Source organism: Podarcis raffonei, chromosome 7 (assembly GCF_027172205.1).
Source record: "Podarcis raffonei isolate rPodRaf1 chromosome 7, rPodRaf1.pri, whole genome shotgun sequence".
Lineage (NCBI taxonomy): Eukaryota > Metazoa > Chordata > Lepidosauria > Squamata > Lacertidae > Podarcis > Podarcis raffonei.
The window spans coordinates 1,210,936-1,225,272 of record NC_070608.1 but is presented as its reverse complement, the minus strand read 5'-3'; the positions used below and the strand labels follow the sequence as shown (position 1 = coordinate 1,225,272).

Here is a 14,337-nt window from a genome sequence, read left to right as displayed (position 1 = left end):
GACTAAGCCGCTTCTGGCAAACTAGAGCAGCGCATGGAAACGCTGTTTACCTTCCCACCGGAGCGGTACCTATTTATCTACTTGCACTTTGATGTGCTTTCGAACTGCTAGGTTGGCAGGAGCAGGGACCGAGCAACGGGAGCTCACCCCGTCACGGGGATTCAAACCGCCGACCTTCTGATCAGCAAGTCCTTGGCTCTGTGGTTTAACCCACAGCACCACCCGCGTCCCAACAAACAATAAATAAACCACATCGAAAAAATACACAACCAAATGGGAAACAATTTCCAAACCGGAGGAAAGAAAAGTCACCCTTGTGCAGTATAGAGAACCACCCCCAACTCTGAGGCAAGGCTGCCCCAAGTCCTCCAGGTACTGGGACCCAAAACATACCACCAAGCTCTGAAAAGTCCCTGCTCTGACCCCTACCCAGACAGAAAGGTCTCAGAGTCTCTGAAAAGACCCCTCTTCCAACCACCAGCATCCTTCTTCAGTTCCTGCTCCCGTCTTGGACTTCCAGCACTCGCTGGAGTTTTTCTTTTTATTCCAATAGGAATATCCACCAAAGTCTGATCTTAGCTTTAACCATTTTTTACTTTTTCTGCACACCACTCGGGGAGACAATTCCAGCAAAGCGGTATGTCAAATGTTTAAATAAGCACCGTATTTTTCGCTCTGTAAGACGCACCAGACCATAAGACGCACCTATGTTTTGGAGGAGGAAAACAAGAAAAAAATATATATTCTGAATCCCAGAAGCCAGAACAGCAAGATGGATCTGGCTTCTGGGATAGCTTCTTGCTGTTCTGGCTTCTGGGACAGCCGCACGCAGCCTCTCCTGGGCAGCGGGATGAAGGCTCCCCCTGCCCAGAAGAGGCTGCGAGTGGCTAAGCCAGAAGCCAGGACAGCGAGTGGGAAGCCTCAATGCAAAGCCTCCTGAGCGAAGAGGCAGGAGCGCTCCTGCTGCACTCAAGAGGCTTTGCGTGGCTATCCCTGAAGCCAGGAGAGCAAGAGGGATCGGTGCGCACCAATCCCTCTTGTTCTCCTGGCTTCAGCGACAGCTGCGCAGCCTGCATTCGCCCCATAAGACGCACACACATTCCCCCTTACTTTTTAGGAGGGGGAAGTGTGTCTTAGAGAGCAAAAAATACAGTAATAACATAACAAGCTTCCATCTAGGCAGATCAGCTTCAGCCCACATGCAGCACCCCTGCAGAACTGCCAAGTCAGGCAGATGTTCAATGGGAGTGTTCCAGTGCCTCCAAACGGTTTTAGCAGTTGAATTAGGGAAGGTGGCAACTGTCTCTGCACCCCTTCCTGTCCTTGGCCCCTCGTGTCTGCTGCAGCATCTCGTTTGCCCCCCAACCTTCCTCTCTGCACCAGACACTCCAGAAGGGGGCACAGGGCAGCTCCTGGCCACTTCCAGACTGGAACCAGAGAGAGCCTGTGGTCTGCTTTAGGCAACCCTGCCCAGGTGGTGCTCACTGGCCAGACCCTCTGCCATGCCCCTTGCTTCAAAGGTGCCAGCAGCAGGTACAGAGCAAGCCCCCCCTGCCCCCCCTTACCTGCTGAATCAGCCCCACCATCAGCTGGAGGAAGAAGAGCTGGAAATGGGGAAAGAAAAAGAAGAGGCTAGGAGTGAGGGACCATCAACACGAGAACTCATGAATGTCCAAGGAAGCGGGAGGCTGGAAGGTTCAGGTCAGGTGCAGGAAAGTCCTTTTCTCTCGTTAATCTATGGAACTTAAGCCTGCAGGTGGCAGGACGGCCACCAAACTGGAGGATATTAAAAACCGGATCGGACACATGGATGGAAGAGGGAGACAGTCGATGGCTGCCAGCCAGGAGGGGACAGTGGCATAATAATATTTTTAAAAAATCATTTTTATTGATTTTCCAATAAAAAACATCCAGTTAAATATCTAATCATAATACTTCAATTAAAAAAATAAAAAAGATCAAATTATAGTCCAAATTGTATTTATTAATTTCTTGGGGCTCCCCACGGTCTGGATCTCTGGAGCAGATCTCCACATCTTAGTCCTGCTTCTCCGTGGCATAATAAATAATAATAATAATAATAATAATAATAATAATAATAATAATGCTGCCAAGAGTGAACAGTGGCATAATATTTTTATTTTTATTAGTATTATTTATTTATTATGTACACCCCACCCATCTGGCTGGGTTTCCCCAGCCACTCTGGGAGGCTCCCAACAGAATACTAAAAGTGCAATAAAACATCAAACATTAAAAACTTCCCTAAACAGAGCTTCCCAAAACAGGGTGTTACGCTCATGTTGTGCTTGCTGGTTTCCCATAATAAGTACCTGGTTGCTGACTAAAGGTAAAGGTAAAGGGACCCCTGACCATTAGGTCCAGTCGTGGACGACTCTGGGGTTGCGGCGCTCATCTCGCTTTACTGGCCGAGGGAGCCAGCATACAGCTTCCGGGTCATGTGGCCAGCATGACTAAGCCGCTTCTGGCGAACCAGAGCAGCGCACGGAAACGCCGTTTACCTTCCCGCCGGAGTGGTACCTATTTATCTGCGTGCGCTTTGACATGCTTTTGAGCTGCTAGGTTGGCAGGAGCTGGGACCGAGCAGTGGGAGCTTACCCAGTTGCAGGGATTCGAACCGCCGACCTTCTGATCGGCAAGTCCTAGGCTCAGTGGTTTAACCCACAGCGCGGATAAGCCATTAACCTGATTCAGCAGGGGTCTCTTTATGTTCCTATCGGCAGCTCCGCCAGCAGCCAGACAGGATGGGTCCTACACCCAGCTTCCAGGCCAAAACTCTTTCCCACAACCTTGCAGGCCTTCAAGACCCTGAGCCTTCCTTGCTAGGGGTTCCCACCCCCTCCCTACAGCCCCAACACTACACTGGGTGCAATCCTGACCCCTCCAATATCACAGGGGAGGCAGGCAGCATCTTCTTGGTGTGGGGGGGTCCCTAGGTGTGCACAACTTGTGCTAAATACTCAGCCACCATCACGGAGACTCGCAGCTGGCTTCCCCCATGTTCGACTCAAAGGGAAGACTCCCCAAATCTGAAAGTACAGTGCTACCTCTGGATGCAAACGGGATCCGTTCCGGAGCCCCGTTCGCATCCTAAGTAAAACATAAGATGCAACTGAGCATGCACGGGTTGCGTTTTACTACTTCCGCGCATGCGCATGACACCATTTTGAGCATCTGCACATGCATGAGCGGCAAAACCCGGAAGTAACGCACTCCATTACTTCCAGGTCGCCGCGGAGCGTAACTTGAAAATGCTCAACCTGAAGCACATTTAACCCAAGGTATGATTGTATAACAACCTTCATTGCCTTGCAAAGGGGGTGGGGGGCTGGGGGTGGGCAGGGGGCAAAGAGGACGGGTCGCCTCCAGACCCAGGGCAGGGGGTCTCACCATCTCAGCCAGCCTGCGCAGCAGAAAGCGCTTGCGGACGCGAGGAGAGCGCGGGAAGTTCAGCTCGTAGCACAAGGTCGGTGCGAAGAGGAAGTAGTAGAGGTCTGCACGGAAATAGGAGAGGCGTTAAGGGCAGGGGCACCACACAGGAGCTGGCCTCTCCCTTTGGGAAAAGGACCACGAGCTGCATGCAGAAGACCCCGGCCCCAACCCACCCCCCCAACAGCATCTCCCCAGGCAAGCAAGGCTGGGGGAACTTGGATGCCTGAAATCCTGGAGAGCTGTTGCTGCAGGTCAGTGCAGACAACACTGCCCTAGATGGGCCAATGGTCTGACTCCACACAAGGCAGCTTCCCCTGTTCCCCAGTGTAGGGTGTGGGGAGAAGAAGAATCCCAGGGGACCTTTGACCTCAGAGCCACCACACGCCAGGGGAAGGCAAGCGCCACAAAACCTCCCAGAGGAAGGGGGGGTGTCAGGAGTGTCAGCCCCAGGATGGCGTCGCCGCCAAATTCCCCCAACCCTGCCAGAGCTACAGGGAACCGCCCGCCACGGAGGTCTTGCCTGGCCACGTTACCTCTATAGGTCAGGTTCGCTGGGTAAGCCACGGCCCCCGAGGCCACGTTCCCATTGGCCTTCTGCAACCCGGCGGCTGGAACAGACAACGAAAGGGCATCAGTCAGAGGACACAGGTCAGAGAATGGCAGCATTAGAAGGAACCCCAAAGGTCATCCAGCCCAACCCCCCTGCAAGGCAGGAATCTTGGGCCCAACATGGGGCTTGGACCCACAGCCCCGAGATTAAGGGTCTCCTGCTCTACCAGCTGAGCTACCCACAGTCGGTGCCTTCTTCCTGCATTGGGGGAGCGGGTTGGACTAGATGACCCTTGGGGTCCCTCAGACCAGAAGTCAACTCAGACCATAAAGATGCACATAAAAGGACATTAGAATGGAAGAGGAGCCAGCTGGGTGAGGTCAAAAGGGGCCGAACCAGTCCAGCATCCTCTTCTATACAGAACAACAAACCCCTGTTGCAAACTTAACACAACAAACAATACAAGCAACACGCAGACTAGTATACTATATAGCACTGCAATTCTTATTGCATGATATACATGATTTAGTACAACAACAAAATGTGCACACTTGTAAATTCTCTAATACAGGTGAAACTCGGAAAATTAGAGTATTGTGGAAAAGTTCATTTATTTCAGTAATTCAACTAAAAAGGTGAAACTAATATATGAGATAAACTCATGACATGCAAAGCGAGATATGTCAAGCCTTTATTTGTTACAATTGTGATGATCATGGCGTACAGCCGATGACAACCCCAAATTAACCATCTCAGAAAATTAGAATATTAAATGAAACCAGCAAAACAAGGACTGCAAATAGAGCAATATTGGACCTCTGAGAAGTAGAAGAATGCATATGTACTCAGTACTTGGTTTGGGCCCCTTTTGCATCAATTACTGCCTCAATGCGGCGTGGCATGGATGCTATCAGCCTGTGGCACTGCTGAGGTGTTATGGAAGACCAGGAAGCTTCAATAGCAGCCTTCAGCTCTTCTGCATTGCTCGGTCTCATGTCTCTCATCTTTCTCTTGGCAATGCCCCATAGATTCTCTATGGGGTTCAGGTCAGGCGAGTTTGCTGGCCAATCAAGCACAGTAATCCCATGGGCATTGAACCAGGGACTTTTGGCAGTGTGGGCAGGTGCCGGATAACATACATACATATCCTCATGACCACTGCTCCATGTGCATTTTTCTAATCTATGGGTTGTGCTGAAGAAGATTCCAGCAAACAGCCAGATTATCCGGGATCACTGTCCTATGTTGTTATTCACTTACGACTTCGGCACCTGAACGCCTAAAAAAAGTTTTACCGCTTAGCCCACAGGATAGCATCTATTGCTTTGTTTCAACGACAGACTTCTTATACTTCTACAGACTTTCAAAGATTTACAGACGTGTGTTCATTTGATTTCAAATATATCAGAGAATTTACAAGCGTACACATTTTTTTGTTGTTGTACTAAATCATGTATATCATGCAATAAGGATTGCAGTGCTATCTAGTATACTGGTCTTTGTGTTGCCATTATCCTCTTCTGGCAGCGGCCAACCAGATGCCCCCATGGAAAACTAGTGCACAGGACCTGAGCCCCTCCTGTGGCTTCCAGAAGTTCGTATCAGGAGGAACAGTCTAGCCAGCCTGGCTTGTAGCCACGGACAGCCCTCTCCTCCTCCATGAATTTGTCCAACCCTCTTTCAAAGCCATCCCAGTTGGCACTCGAGGAGGGTCTCAGATGCCCCCACCAGGCCTGGCTCAGGGCTCACCAGAGCGGGTTCGGGCGGCCTTGGCTTGCCTCTTCTCCCGGCACCACTTGTTGACATCCTTGAAGGAGAAGAGCTTGAGGAAAAGGATGGTGTGGACGCTCAGAGCAAAGACTGCCCCAACTGCGGAGGGAGGAGAGAAGCAGGTGAGTGAGAGACGCAACACACAGCGCCCCAAATAATCTGCATGCCCCAGAGGAGGGAAGGGGGTGAGAGGCCAGGCTGACTCCCTGATGTTGCAGGAATTTATGTATAGGTTGGGGGGGTTGCCCCTCCAGCGGATATCATGCACATGCAGCCCACTACCAAAATCAGCACAATCACTTGTCCCCACAAAACACTTCATCACAGTTTCTTCCTATCTATTCAAAGGGCCTTTGCTGCACAATACCAAATGTAAGAATTCACTGATAAATGTGTCTCTGTACTGGCTCACCGGGAAAACTTCAGAAATTCATCTAGACATGTGAGCTCAGCTCCTCAGCAGCCCCTCTGCCTGAGTGATCATCCCTGGCATCCTGATACCTGAGTGCCAAACAGGTAGCCATTCCAGAAATACCAAACCCAGATGAAGACAAAAGGGTGTGATTAATTGGGCTGGGAAACAGGGAAATGTAAACATCTCTATTGTTCCACTTGATGGGTGTTTGGTGGAGGGCAAGGGGAACCATGGGGCAGGGTCCAGGATGCTCAGATTACTGCCAGCAGACCTCCCCTTTCATGATGCAACCGTGATGTGGTTGGGGGGGTGTAACATGGAGATTAGCAGCTAATAAAAGTTTGGGGGGTCTTTTGTTTGGGGCTTCCATCTTGTTCCACCTGGTGGCAGGTGGGAGTCCTGTCACAACAGTCTTCAATAAAGACCAAGCCTACTGGCTGCTGTTTGCTCTGGTATTCCTGGCTGGTGTCCTTGTTTTTTTGTCCAAGGGAGCCCTTGGATTTCTCCGTTAACACAGACCAACCCCCATGGAGAAGAGGTAGCTCTTCTCAAAGGCTATTTGGGGTGGAGACAGGACAAGGTGACTTTGTCCGCCAGCATCTTCTGAGAAGGAGAGATCAGAAACCTCCCAGCTCACGGCCCACCTCTGCCTGGGTCACAAGCGGTAGGGCTGGGCAAGAGAGCGACACAGCACCCTAAACCAGTTTGAAGCACGTTTTGTGGTATCGGTTCCATAATTTTTGACCTGGCGATATATCGTGAATCATGACATGTGTGTGTCTGTGCGTGCGCTATGCAAAAATCACGATGTGGGGAAAATTGTGAAGCCAGGTAATGCCTCTCTGTAGCTCCAACCTTATTTCAGACATGTGGCAAAGCTGCTTTTCAAATCAAGGGCCGCATTCCCTTCAAAGCAACCTCCTGGGGGCCAGATGTGAGTGTTGGGTGGGAGGGAGGGACCAGGCAAAAGGGGATGGGACATCAAATGCAGATGCTGATTTTGCACAGTAGGCTTGTTATGAAGAGTTAGAAGAAACGTACACCTCTCCTGCAACCGGCCCCCCAGGCCTGAGGCTTCCCAGCCCCAATCTAGGGGCCCTGCCACCCAGAAAGCTGCCTTTTCAGAGCAAGTGGACAACTCACCTGGCGTGATGGAGGTGACAGCAAGAGTCACCAGCGCAGGGAAGCATAAGATTGTCAGGAGGTTAATGGTGTGCAGGACGGCCCCAAGGTGCTCCGACATAGAGCCCTGTGGAAGGAAGGGAAAGAGGGGCAATGCTCTATGGCCACCTTAAGCGCTCCCTGCCCACCCCTAAAAGGGGGGCCTGTTATTGTTGTTATTATTTCAATGTATATACCTCCTATTATCAAGAGATATCAGGGTGTTGTAAACCAGGACTCAAGGCAGCTTAAAACAAATCAATATGATGCAGATACAAAGCTGAAAGCATTATCAGCTGTAACAGTCAAAAGGGGAATTAAACTCTAATAGGATTAAAACAGTATTAAAAAAATTATTTTTATATATATATATATATATATATATATATATATATATATTATACACACACACACATATATATAATTTATATATATATAAAAATATAAATTTTAAACATATGTGTATATGTGTATATATATATATATATACACACACACACACATATATATATATATATATTTACACACACATACACTATATATTTAAAAAATTGGTAATAAAAACAGCGCAGCACTATGACAAGCACTTCCTTAAGAAGAAGAACAGTCAGTGTTCCCAAAGGCCTGTTGGAAAAACACGGTCTTCACTGGCCAGCAGGAGGACAACAAGGAGGGAGCCAGTCTGGCTTCTCAAGGAAAGGACTTCCAAAGTTGTTGTGGAGGAGCCACCACCAAGAAGGCCCTCTCCTGCACCCCCAACCAGCATGCCAGTGAGGGTGGCGGAACTGAGGGAAGGGCCTCCCCTGAAGATCTCAGAGCCCGGGCAGGTCCGTATGGCTGAACACGATCCTTCAGATAGCCTGAGCCTAAGCCCTAAAGAGACCCCGCTTCGCAAGGGATCCCAGCCTGCCCCCCAAAGCACACTTACCGCCGCCAGCCTCTTCTCAATGTGCAGAGCTGCCAGAGCGAACACATTGGCCACTGGGGGGAAAGCAGATGTAGGCAATCATTGCTGGGCAGTGCAGGCAACCAGGAACAAGGATTTGGGTCCCCCTTCTCAGCCAGCCCAGGAATTTGCAAGCCTGCAGGTTGGAAGGGGCCCCCAAGGCTCATCTAGTAGAACCCCAGAAGAGGCACTCCCATCCATTCATCCCCTGCCACCTCCAACCCCCCCCCTCTCTCATGCACATGCATTGCCTCACTCAAGAGCCCTGATCTGAAGGGTGAAGGAGACCGGCAGCACCAGGGACCAAAAAGCTGCAGGACCCAGAGGCCGCGAGGAGTTTTGTAAGCAGGAAGCTCTTCAAGAGGTGCAAGTGGAAGGAGCCAAGCGGAGACCAGGCGTCTGCTGGGTCGCGCAGAGGAATTCAAGGCAAATGTCGAGATCACTCGACTCACCGATAATAAGGCACAGCGCAGGCCAGCTGTAGGGGTCTTTCAGGAACAGGGAGATGACCTGGATGGGGTCCACCAAGATGCCGTACCTGAGGAGGGAAGGAGCACATGGTCAGAGGCACTCTCTTCTCCTCCGTCCCAGTCGGACAACCCAGAGCCAGGAAGGAGGAGGCTTGGGTGAGAAAGCTGCAGCCCTTTCTTCCACACCCCTATGGGAGGACTTGCTTGATGCAGAAGGCCTTCTCCTGTCTGCTGGCTCCATGTCCTTTGGGAGAAGGGCAGGACAACAAGAGGCATGTGGCTTCCCAGGAGATGTGCTGGGCAGCCAAGCTGCGCATTGACAAGGAGGTGCTCTCGGGATCAAGCCACCCCAGGCCTAGGGATACCCCACTTGGGGAGGGAGAAACTAGAAGCCGCTCAGAAACAAGGCGGCAGATTTTAGCCAGCCCCTGCAAGGCACCCAGAGGGCTTGGAAGAGATGGGCAAACTTGGACAGAACTGGCAAGCATCGCTACAACCCTGTGTTGCAGGACAAAAGTTTTTCATAAAGTTGGAAGGGACCTCTGGGGGTCATGCCCTCTGAGGGTCCCCTTGCATGCAGGAATCACAACTACAATTATAACAAATAAAGTCTTGACATACCTCGCTTTGCATGTCATGAGTCTATCTCATATATTAGTTTCACCTTTTAAGTTGAATTACTGAAATAAATGAACTTTTCCACGATATTCTGATTTTCTGAGTTTCCCCTGTAAATAATCTATGGCAGATGGTCACCCAAGCTCTGCTTAAAAACCTCCAAGGGAGGGGAGTCAGCCATCTCCCAAGGTCGTCTTCTGCACTGCTGAATGGCTCTTGCCCTCATAAAGTTCCTCCTAATGTTTAGTTGGCACCTCCTTGTCCCTTGAAGCCATGGGTTCGAGTCCACCACTCTGGAGCAGCAGGAAACCATCTTGCCAGCCCACCAGTGCTGAGCTTGCATGGTCCGACTCAGACGGTGCCTTCCTATGTCCCTACAGGTCTGCACTGTCCGGCAGCCATGGCTCTCTCCCAGTCCTGCCTGGAGATGCTGAGGATTGACCTTCTGCAAGCCAAGCAGGTGCTCTGGCCTTGAGCTTCAGCCCTCCCCTCCTCTCCCCCCCCCAAGGCCCCAGGATCTGCCCTCCTCCTTGTTGCTTCTGAGAGCAACAAGAGACAGGTCCCCAAAGCAGGCATAGGCAAACTCCGGTCCTCCAGATGTTTGGGATTTCAATCCCCATCATCCCTGACCACTGGTCCTGTTAGCTAGGGATGATGGGAGTTGTAGTCCCAAACATCTGGATGGCCGGAGTTTGCCTATGCCTGCCCCCAAAGGCAGCCTGTCACATCCACTCTGATCTGCTATGGCAGAATTGTAGCATCCCAGTGAGGTCTCTCCACTGCTGCCAGCCCCCCACCCCAACCGAAGAAGAGCGCAAGACTTACTTGATGAGGTTCTCTAGGAAGAGGCGAGCATTGCTCAAGACCTGGAAGACAAGAGGGGATGGAAGTGAGCAGCAGCTCCCGCAGGAAATGCCAACCCCAAACCCCTTCCTTCCAATCCCAATCTCAAAAACCAGCCATAACTGTCTCTCAATAGCCAGCAGGCGCCTTCGGTGCAGAATTTCTGCCAAAACTTTCCTGTTCAGACAAGCCTGCCCACATGCTTAGAAATGCAGGAGGGAATTATAATCTGATTTAGTGTTTTAACTTATTGCACGTTTTAATGTATTGCAGTTCTCTCCCCCCCCCCCCATTTTTATGGCTTTATCTTTTCAGTAAACCGCTTGGAGGTGCGTAAATTTTGTGAAATAAATAAGGATACAAATGAGAAAATGCAATGCAATGGGAGGCTGGTCTCGGGCCCCTCCCTCCCCCAGCACTAAAGAGGATTCTGTGGGACTGATCAGTTTGGGAGGGGAGCAACTGGGGGCAACAGAGCTACAATTCTGGCAACCGGTCAGGCAGCTTAGAGAGCTGTTTGTAATAGTTTAATTTCTTGTAGTATTTCTTCATTTCCAGGTTTTTGTATTAATTTTTTCCCTTTCCTTCCTAACTCATTTACTAGTTCCAATTTTTTACTTTCTTCCGACTTCCTCTGTTGTATTAGGATGCCCCTTAGGACTGCCTTGCTTCCGTCCCCGACCCCTTTCTCATCCACCCCTTGAGGTCAAACTCAAAATACTCTTTAATTATTATTTTTACCTTCCTCTACTATTTCTATATTGTTTATTATTTCTTCGTTTAATCTCCATTCTGCAATGTGAACTCACCTCCTTATAGAAGTTCTCAATGTTCTACTGGTTTTATATTTTATTGGAAGCCGTCCAGAGTGCCAGAAGAACAGGATAAAATTAATTAACTTAATATCATAATTATTTTGCTGTGGGATGGGCAGCAGGACAGGCCACGCTGTCTTGCCACACGCCTTCCAGCCCGTGTGGGCGAGTTTCACCCTGAGCAGTTGCTACAGAGGAGGAGGACAAGGAAAGAGATGGAAAGATAGCCAGGCATGTTGCTAAACCACAAGCCTGCCTGCTTCCTGATTTCCCAATCAAGGGTGAGCAGGGTTATGTCCCAGGAGCAAAGGTCGTGGGGAGCAAAGGTGGAAGGGACTCCGCGGGGCCCCCCCCTCTTTCAACACCACCCTCCTGCTGCGTTCTTGAGCTCACCTCTCCTTCACTGGGGACAGACGGACCGAAGGGAGCTTAAACAACATCCGGGCTGCCTTAGGGAGCATTTCTTCCGCCCAGCCCACCCTTAACATGGCATGCAGGGCAAGGAAGTGTTCTCCACCCTGTCTAGCACCCAACAAGGAGGGGGCACAACAGGAGGGATCAGGCCCACCAGTCACAGTTTTCCCCTTAGGAAGTGTGGGGGGTGGTACTTCAGCAAAGGGGGGCTTCAGGAAGAAGCTGGATAGGGATGGGGATGCACAGGCTGCCGTTCAAAGTGCGGGGCCTTTTCGGGATTGGCCCCTGACATGCTGGCTCCAGCTGAACCCAAAGCAGAAAGGTTTGGGGGTTGAAACTGGAAAGCCCCCTACACAAAGAGGGTAAGTGGAGTTGCAGGGTGGGAGAGAACAGGCACTGAAAGCTAGTTTTCCATAAACATCCCAGTCTGGAAGTTGAGCATTTCCTGGAAGTATCACATAGCTTTCTATCCTGGCAGGGCAGCCTCAGAGTGGAGCCCAGTGGCTAGGGGGCCAGAGAGTGCTTTGGGGTACGTGCCAGCTGCTGCCATCGCCTCTCCTCACCTGGGCAGCAGGAGCAGAGCCAGCCAAGCACCGAGGCCGCCCCCCACCCAAGAGTGCTGCAGGAGGAGAATCAAAGCAAAGGGCCTTCTGGCGGTTCCCTTGCTGCGAGAAATGAAGTTACAGGGAAGCAGGCAGAGGACCTTCTCGGTGGTGGCGCCCGCCCTGTGGAACGCCCTCCCACCAGATGTCAAAGAAATAAACAACTATATGACATTTAGAAGACATCTGAAGGCAGCCCTGTTTAGGGAAGCTGTTAATGTTTAATAGGTTATTGTATTTTAGTGTTCTGTTGGAAGCTGTCCAGGGTGGCTGGGGAAACCCAGCCAGATGGGCGGGGTATAAATAATAAATTATTATTATTATTACTACTACTACTACTACTACTACAGAGAGGCTGCCCGTCTTTCTTTCCAAGTCCTGCCTGCTCAGCTTCACAGACTAATTCCAGGCTTCGCCAAGGCCTCTGTGCACCTTGGCAGGACCAGTTTCTGCTGGGGCTTCTCCTTACCCAGAGTAACTGCGACAACCCAGCCAGATGGGCAGGGCATAAACAAAGAAATTGTAAGTATTACTGTTATTATTAGAGGGACGTATGGGACCAGACTACCCTGTTTCCATCTCAACCCCAAGTGCTCCGGGTAGCCCACAAAGTCAGCATGAAGGCAGAGACAGGCATCCCTCAGGCATGTGTGTGTGTGTGCCCCAGCACCTCATATTCACAGGTACACTGCTTCTGAACTTGGAGGCTCTCTTCAGATGGATGGAGCATGCCTCCACTGACTTGATTGCTCGATTACCTGAAGGAGCGTCTCCACCCCCATCGTTCTGCCCAGACACTGAGGTCCAGCTCAGAGGGCCTTCTGGCGGGTCTCTCACTGTGAGAAGCAAAGCTACAGGGAACCAGGCAGAGGGCCTTCTCGGTGGTGGCGCCGCCCTGTGGAACGCCCTCCCATCAGATGTCAAAGAGATAAACAACTACCTGACATCTGAAGGCTTTTAATGTGTGACATTTTAATGTATTTTTAATATTTGTTGGAAGCCGCCCAGAGTGGCTGGGGAGACCCAGCCAGATGGGCGGGGTACAAATAAATTATTATTATTAAAGCTCAAACCCCACACTAGCCAAGAGTTAAGCAGCCAGAAGAAGGAGGGTTATATCGCCCCATGATTTGTTCAAGCATTTTGCCCAGGCTGATTAAGGCCTCCTCCCACAGCAAAGGCACGCAGTTTCACTTCATTTTTTGCGAGAAGTGAAGTTACAGGGAACGCAGGCAGAAGGCCTTCTCGATAGTGGCGCCCGCCCTGTGGAACACCCTCCCTTCAGATGTGAAGGAAATAAGCAGCTATCTTATCTTTAAAGACATCTGAAGGCAGCCTTGTTTATGGAAGTTTTTAATACGTAATGCTGTATTGTTTTTAACACTCAAGTGGAAGCCGCCCAGAGTGGTTGGGGAAACTCAGCCAGATGGGCAGAGTATAAATAATAAATTTATTATTATTATTATTATTATTATTATTATTACTACTACTACTACTACTACTACTACTACTACTACCACCACCCCAGGAGCTAGCATCCTGGGACCAGATTGCCAGCCTATCGACACCACAATAGCCCTTCTGTGCCATCAGGGATGGCCACAACGGCCTCCTTGCCCCTGGAGTGTCCGTCTGCCTGGCTCCCGGCCAGCTCCTCTGCAGGGAAGGGATCTGGGTGCCTCTGTCTGGGGATTGGCAGCTGCTGCTGCTGCCGCCGGGAGGCTCAGGAGGGCAGAGGTGCAGCGAGAGACCTGGCACAGGGTGCCAAGCAGCCTCAAGGCAGGAGGGCAAGGGCAGAGGGGCAAACTCTTGCTACTCACCAGCATGACAACACACCAGTTCAATATACCCCGGTAGTTGCTGTAGCCACTGGCTGAGCTCAGCAGGGAATCCTGAAGTCTGTGGCATCTGGGAGGGAAGGAGGAAGAAAGGAAGGATGGAGAGGTTAGAGGAAGCAGGGGCAGAAGCAAGCCGGCCCTAGACTCAGGCAGGGAGAAGAGGTTAATGCACAGCCACATTTGCACCCCAAAGCACGCATGCCCAAAACCTTCTGTGGCTTCTCCCCAGTGCTGACTGGGGCGGATGGGCATTGGGAGTCAAAGCATCTGGGAGGCATGGGGGGTTTTGTGGAGGGGGGGTCTGCTCCACAGGAGGCAGTGAGGGCCACCAACTTGGGAGGGCTTCAAAAGGAGGTTAGACAAGTTCATGGAGGAGAGGCTGTGGACCTCTCCTTCCTTGGAGGTTTTTCAGCAGAGGCTTGATTGCCACCTGTCATGGATG

The 14,337-nt window shown here is 50.8% G+C and overlaps 1 protein-coding gene across 1 annotated transcript in view; it reads right to left on the bottom strand.

Moving 5' to 3' along the window:
• The window catches only part of DGAT1 (diacylglycerol O-acyltransferase 1), a 35,693-nt gene that overhangs the window by 5,894 nt on the left and 15,462 nt on the right, over positions 1 to 14,337 (bottom strand). The window contains exons 2-10 of the mRNA XM_053395073.1: positions 13,878 to 13,965; positions 10,209 to 10,249; positions 8,748 to 8,833; positions 8,278 to 8,330; positions 7,332 to 7,437; positions 5,753 to 5,872; positions 3,987 to 4,061; positions 3,412 to 3,515; positions 1,566 to 1,604 (exon numbers count right to left, since the gene is read on the bottom strand). Coding sequence (XP_053251048.1) covers positions 1,566 to 1,604; positions 3,412 to 3,515; positions 3,987 to 4,061; positions 5,753 to 5,872; positions 7,332 to 7,437; positions 8,278 to 8,330; positions 8,748 to 8,833; positions 10,209 to 10,249; positions 13,878 to 13,965 — 712 coding nt within the window. The remainder of the gene's footprint in view (positions 1 to 1,565; positions 1,605 to 3,411; positions 3,516 to 3,986; positions 4,062 to 5,752; positions 5,873 to 7,331; positions 7,438 to 8,277; positions 8,331 to 8,747; positions 8,834 to 10,208; positions 10,250 to 13,877; positions 13,966 to 14,337) is intronic.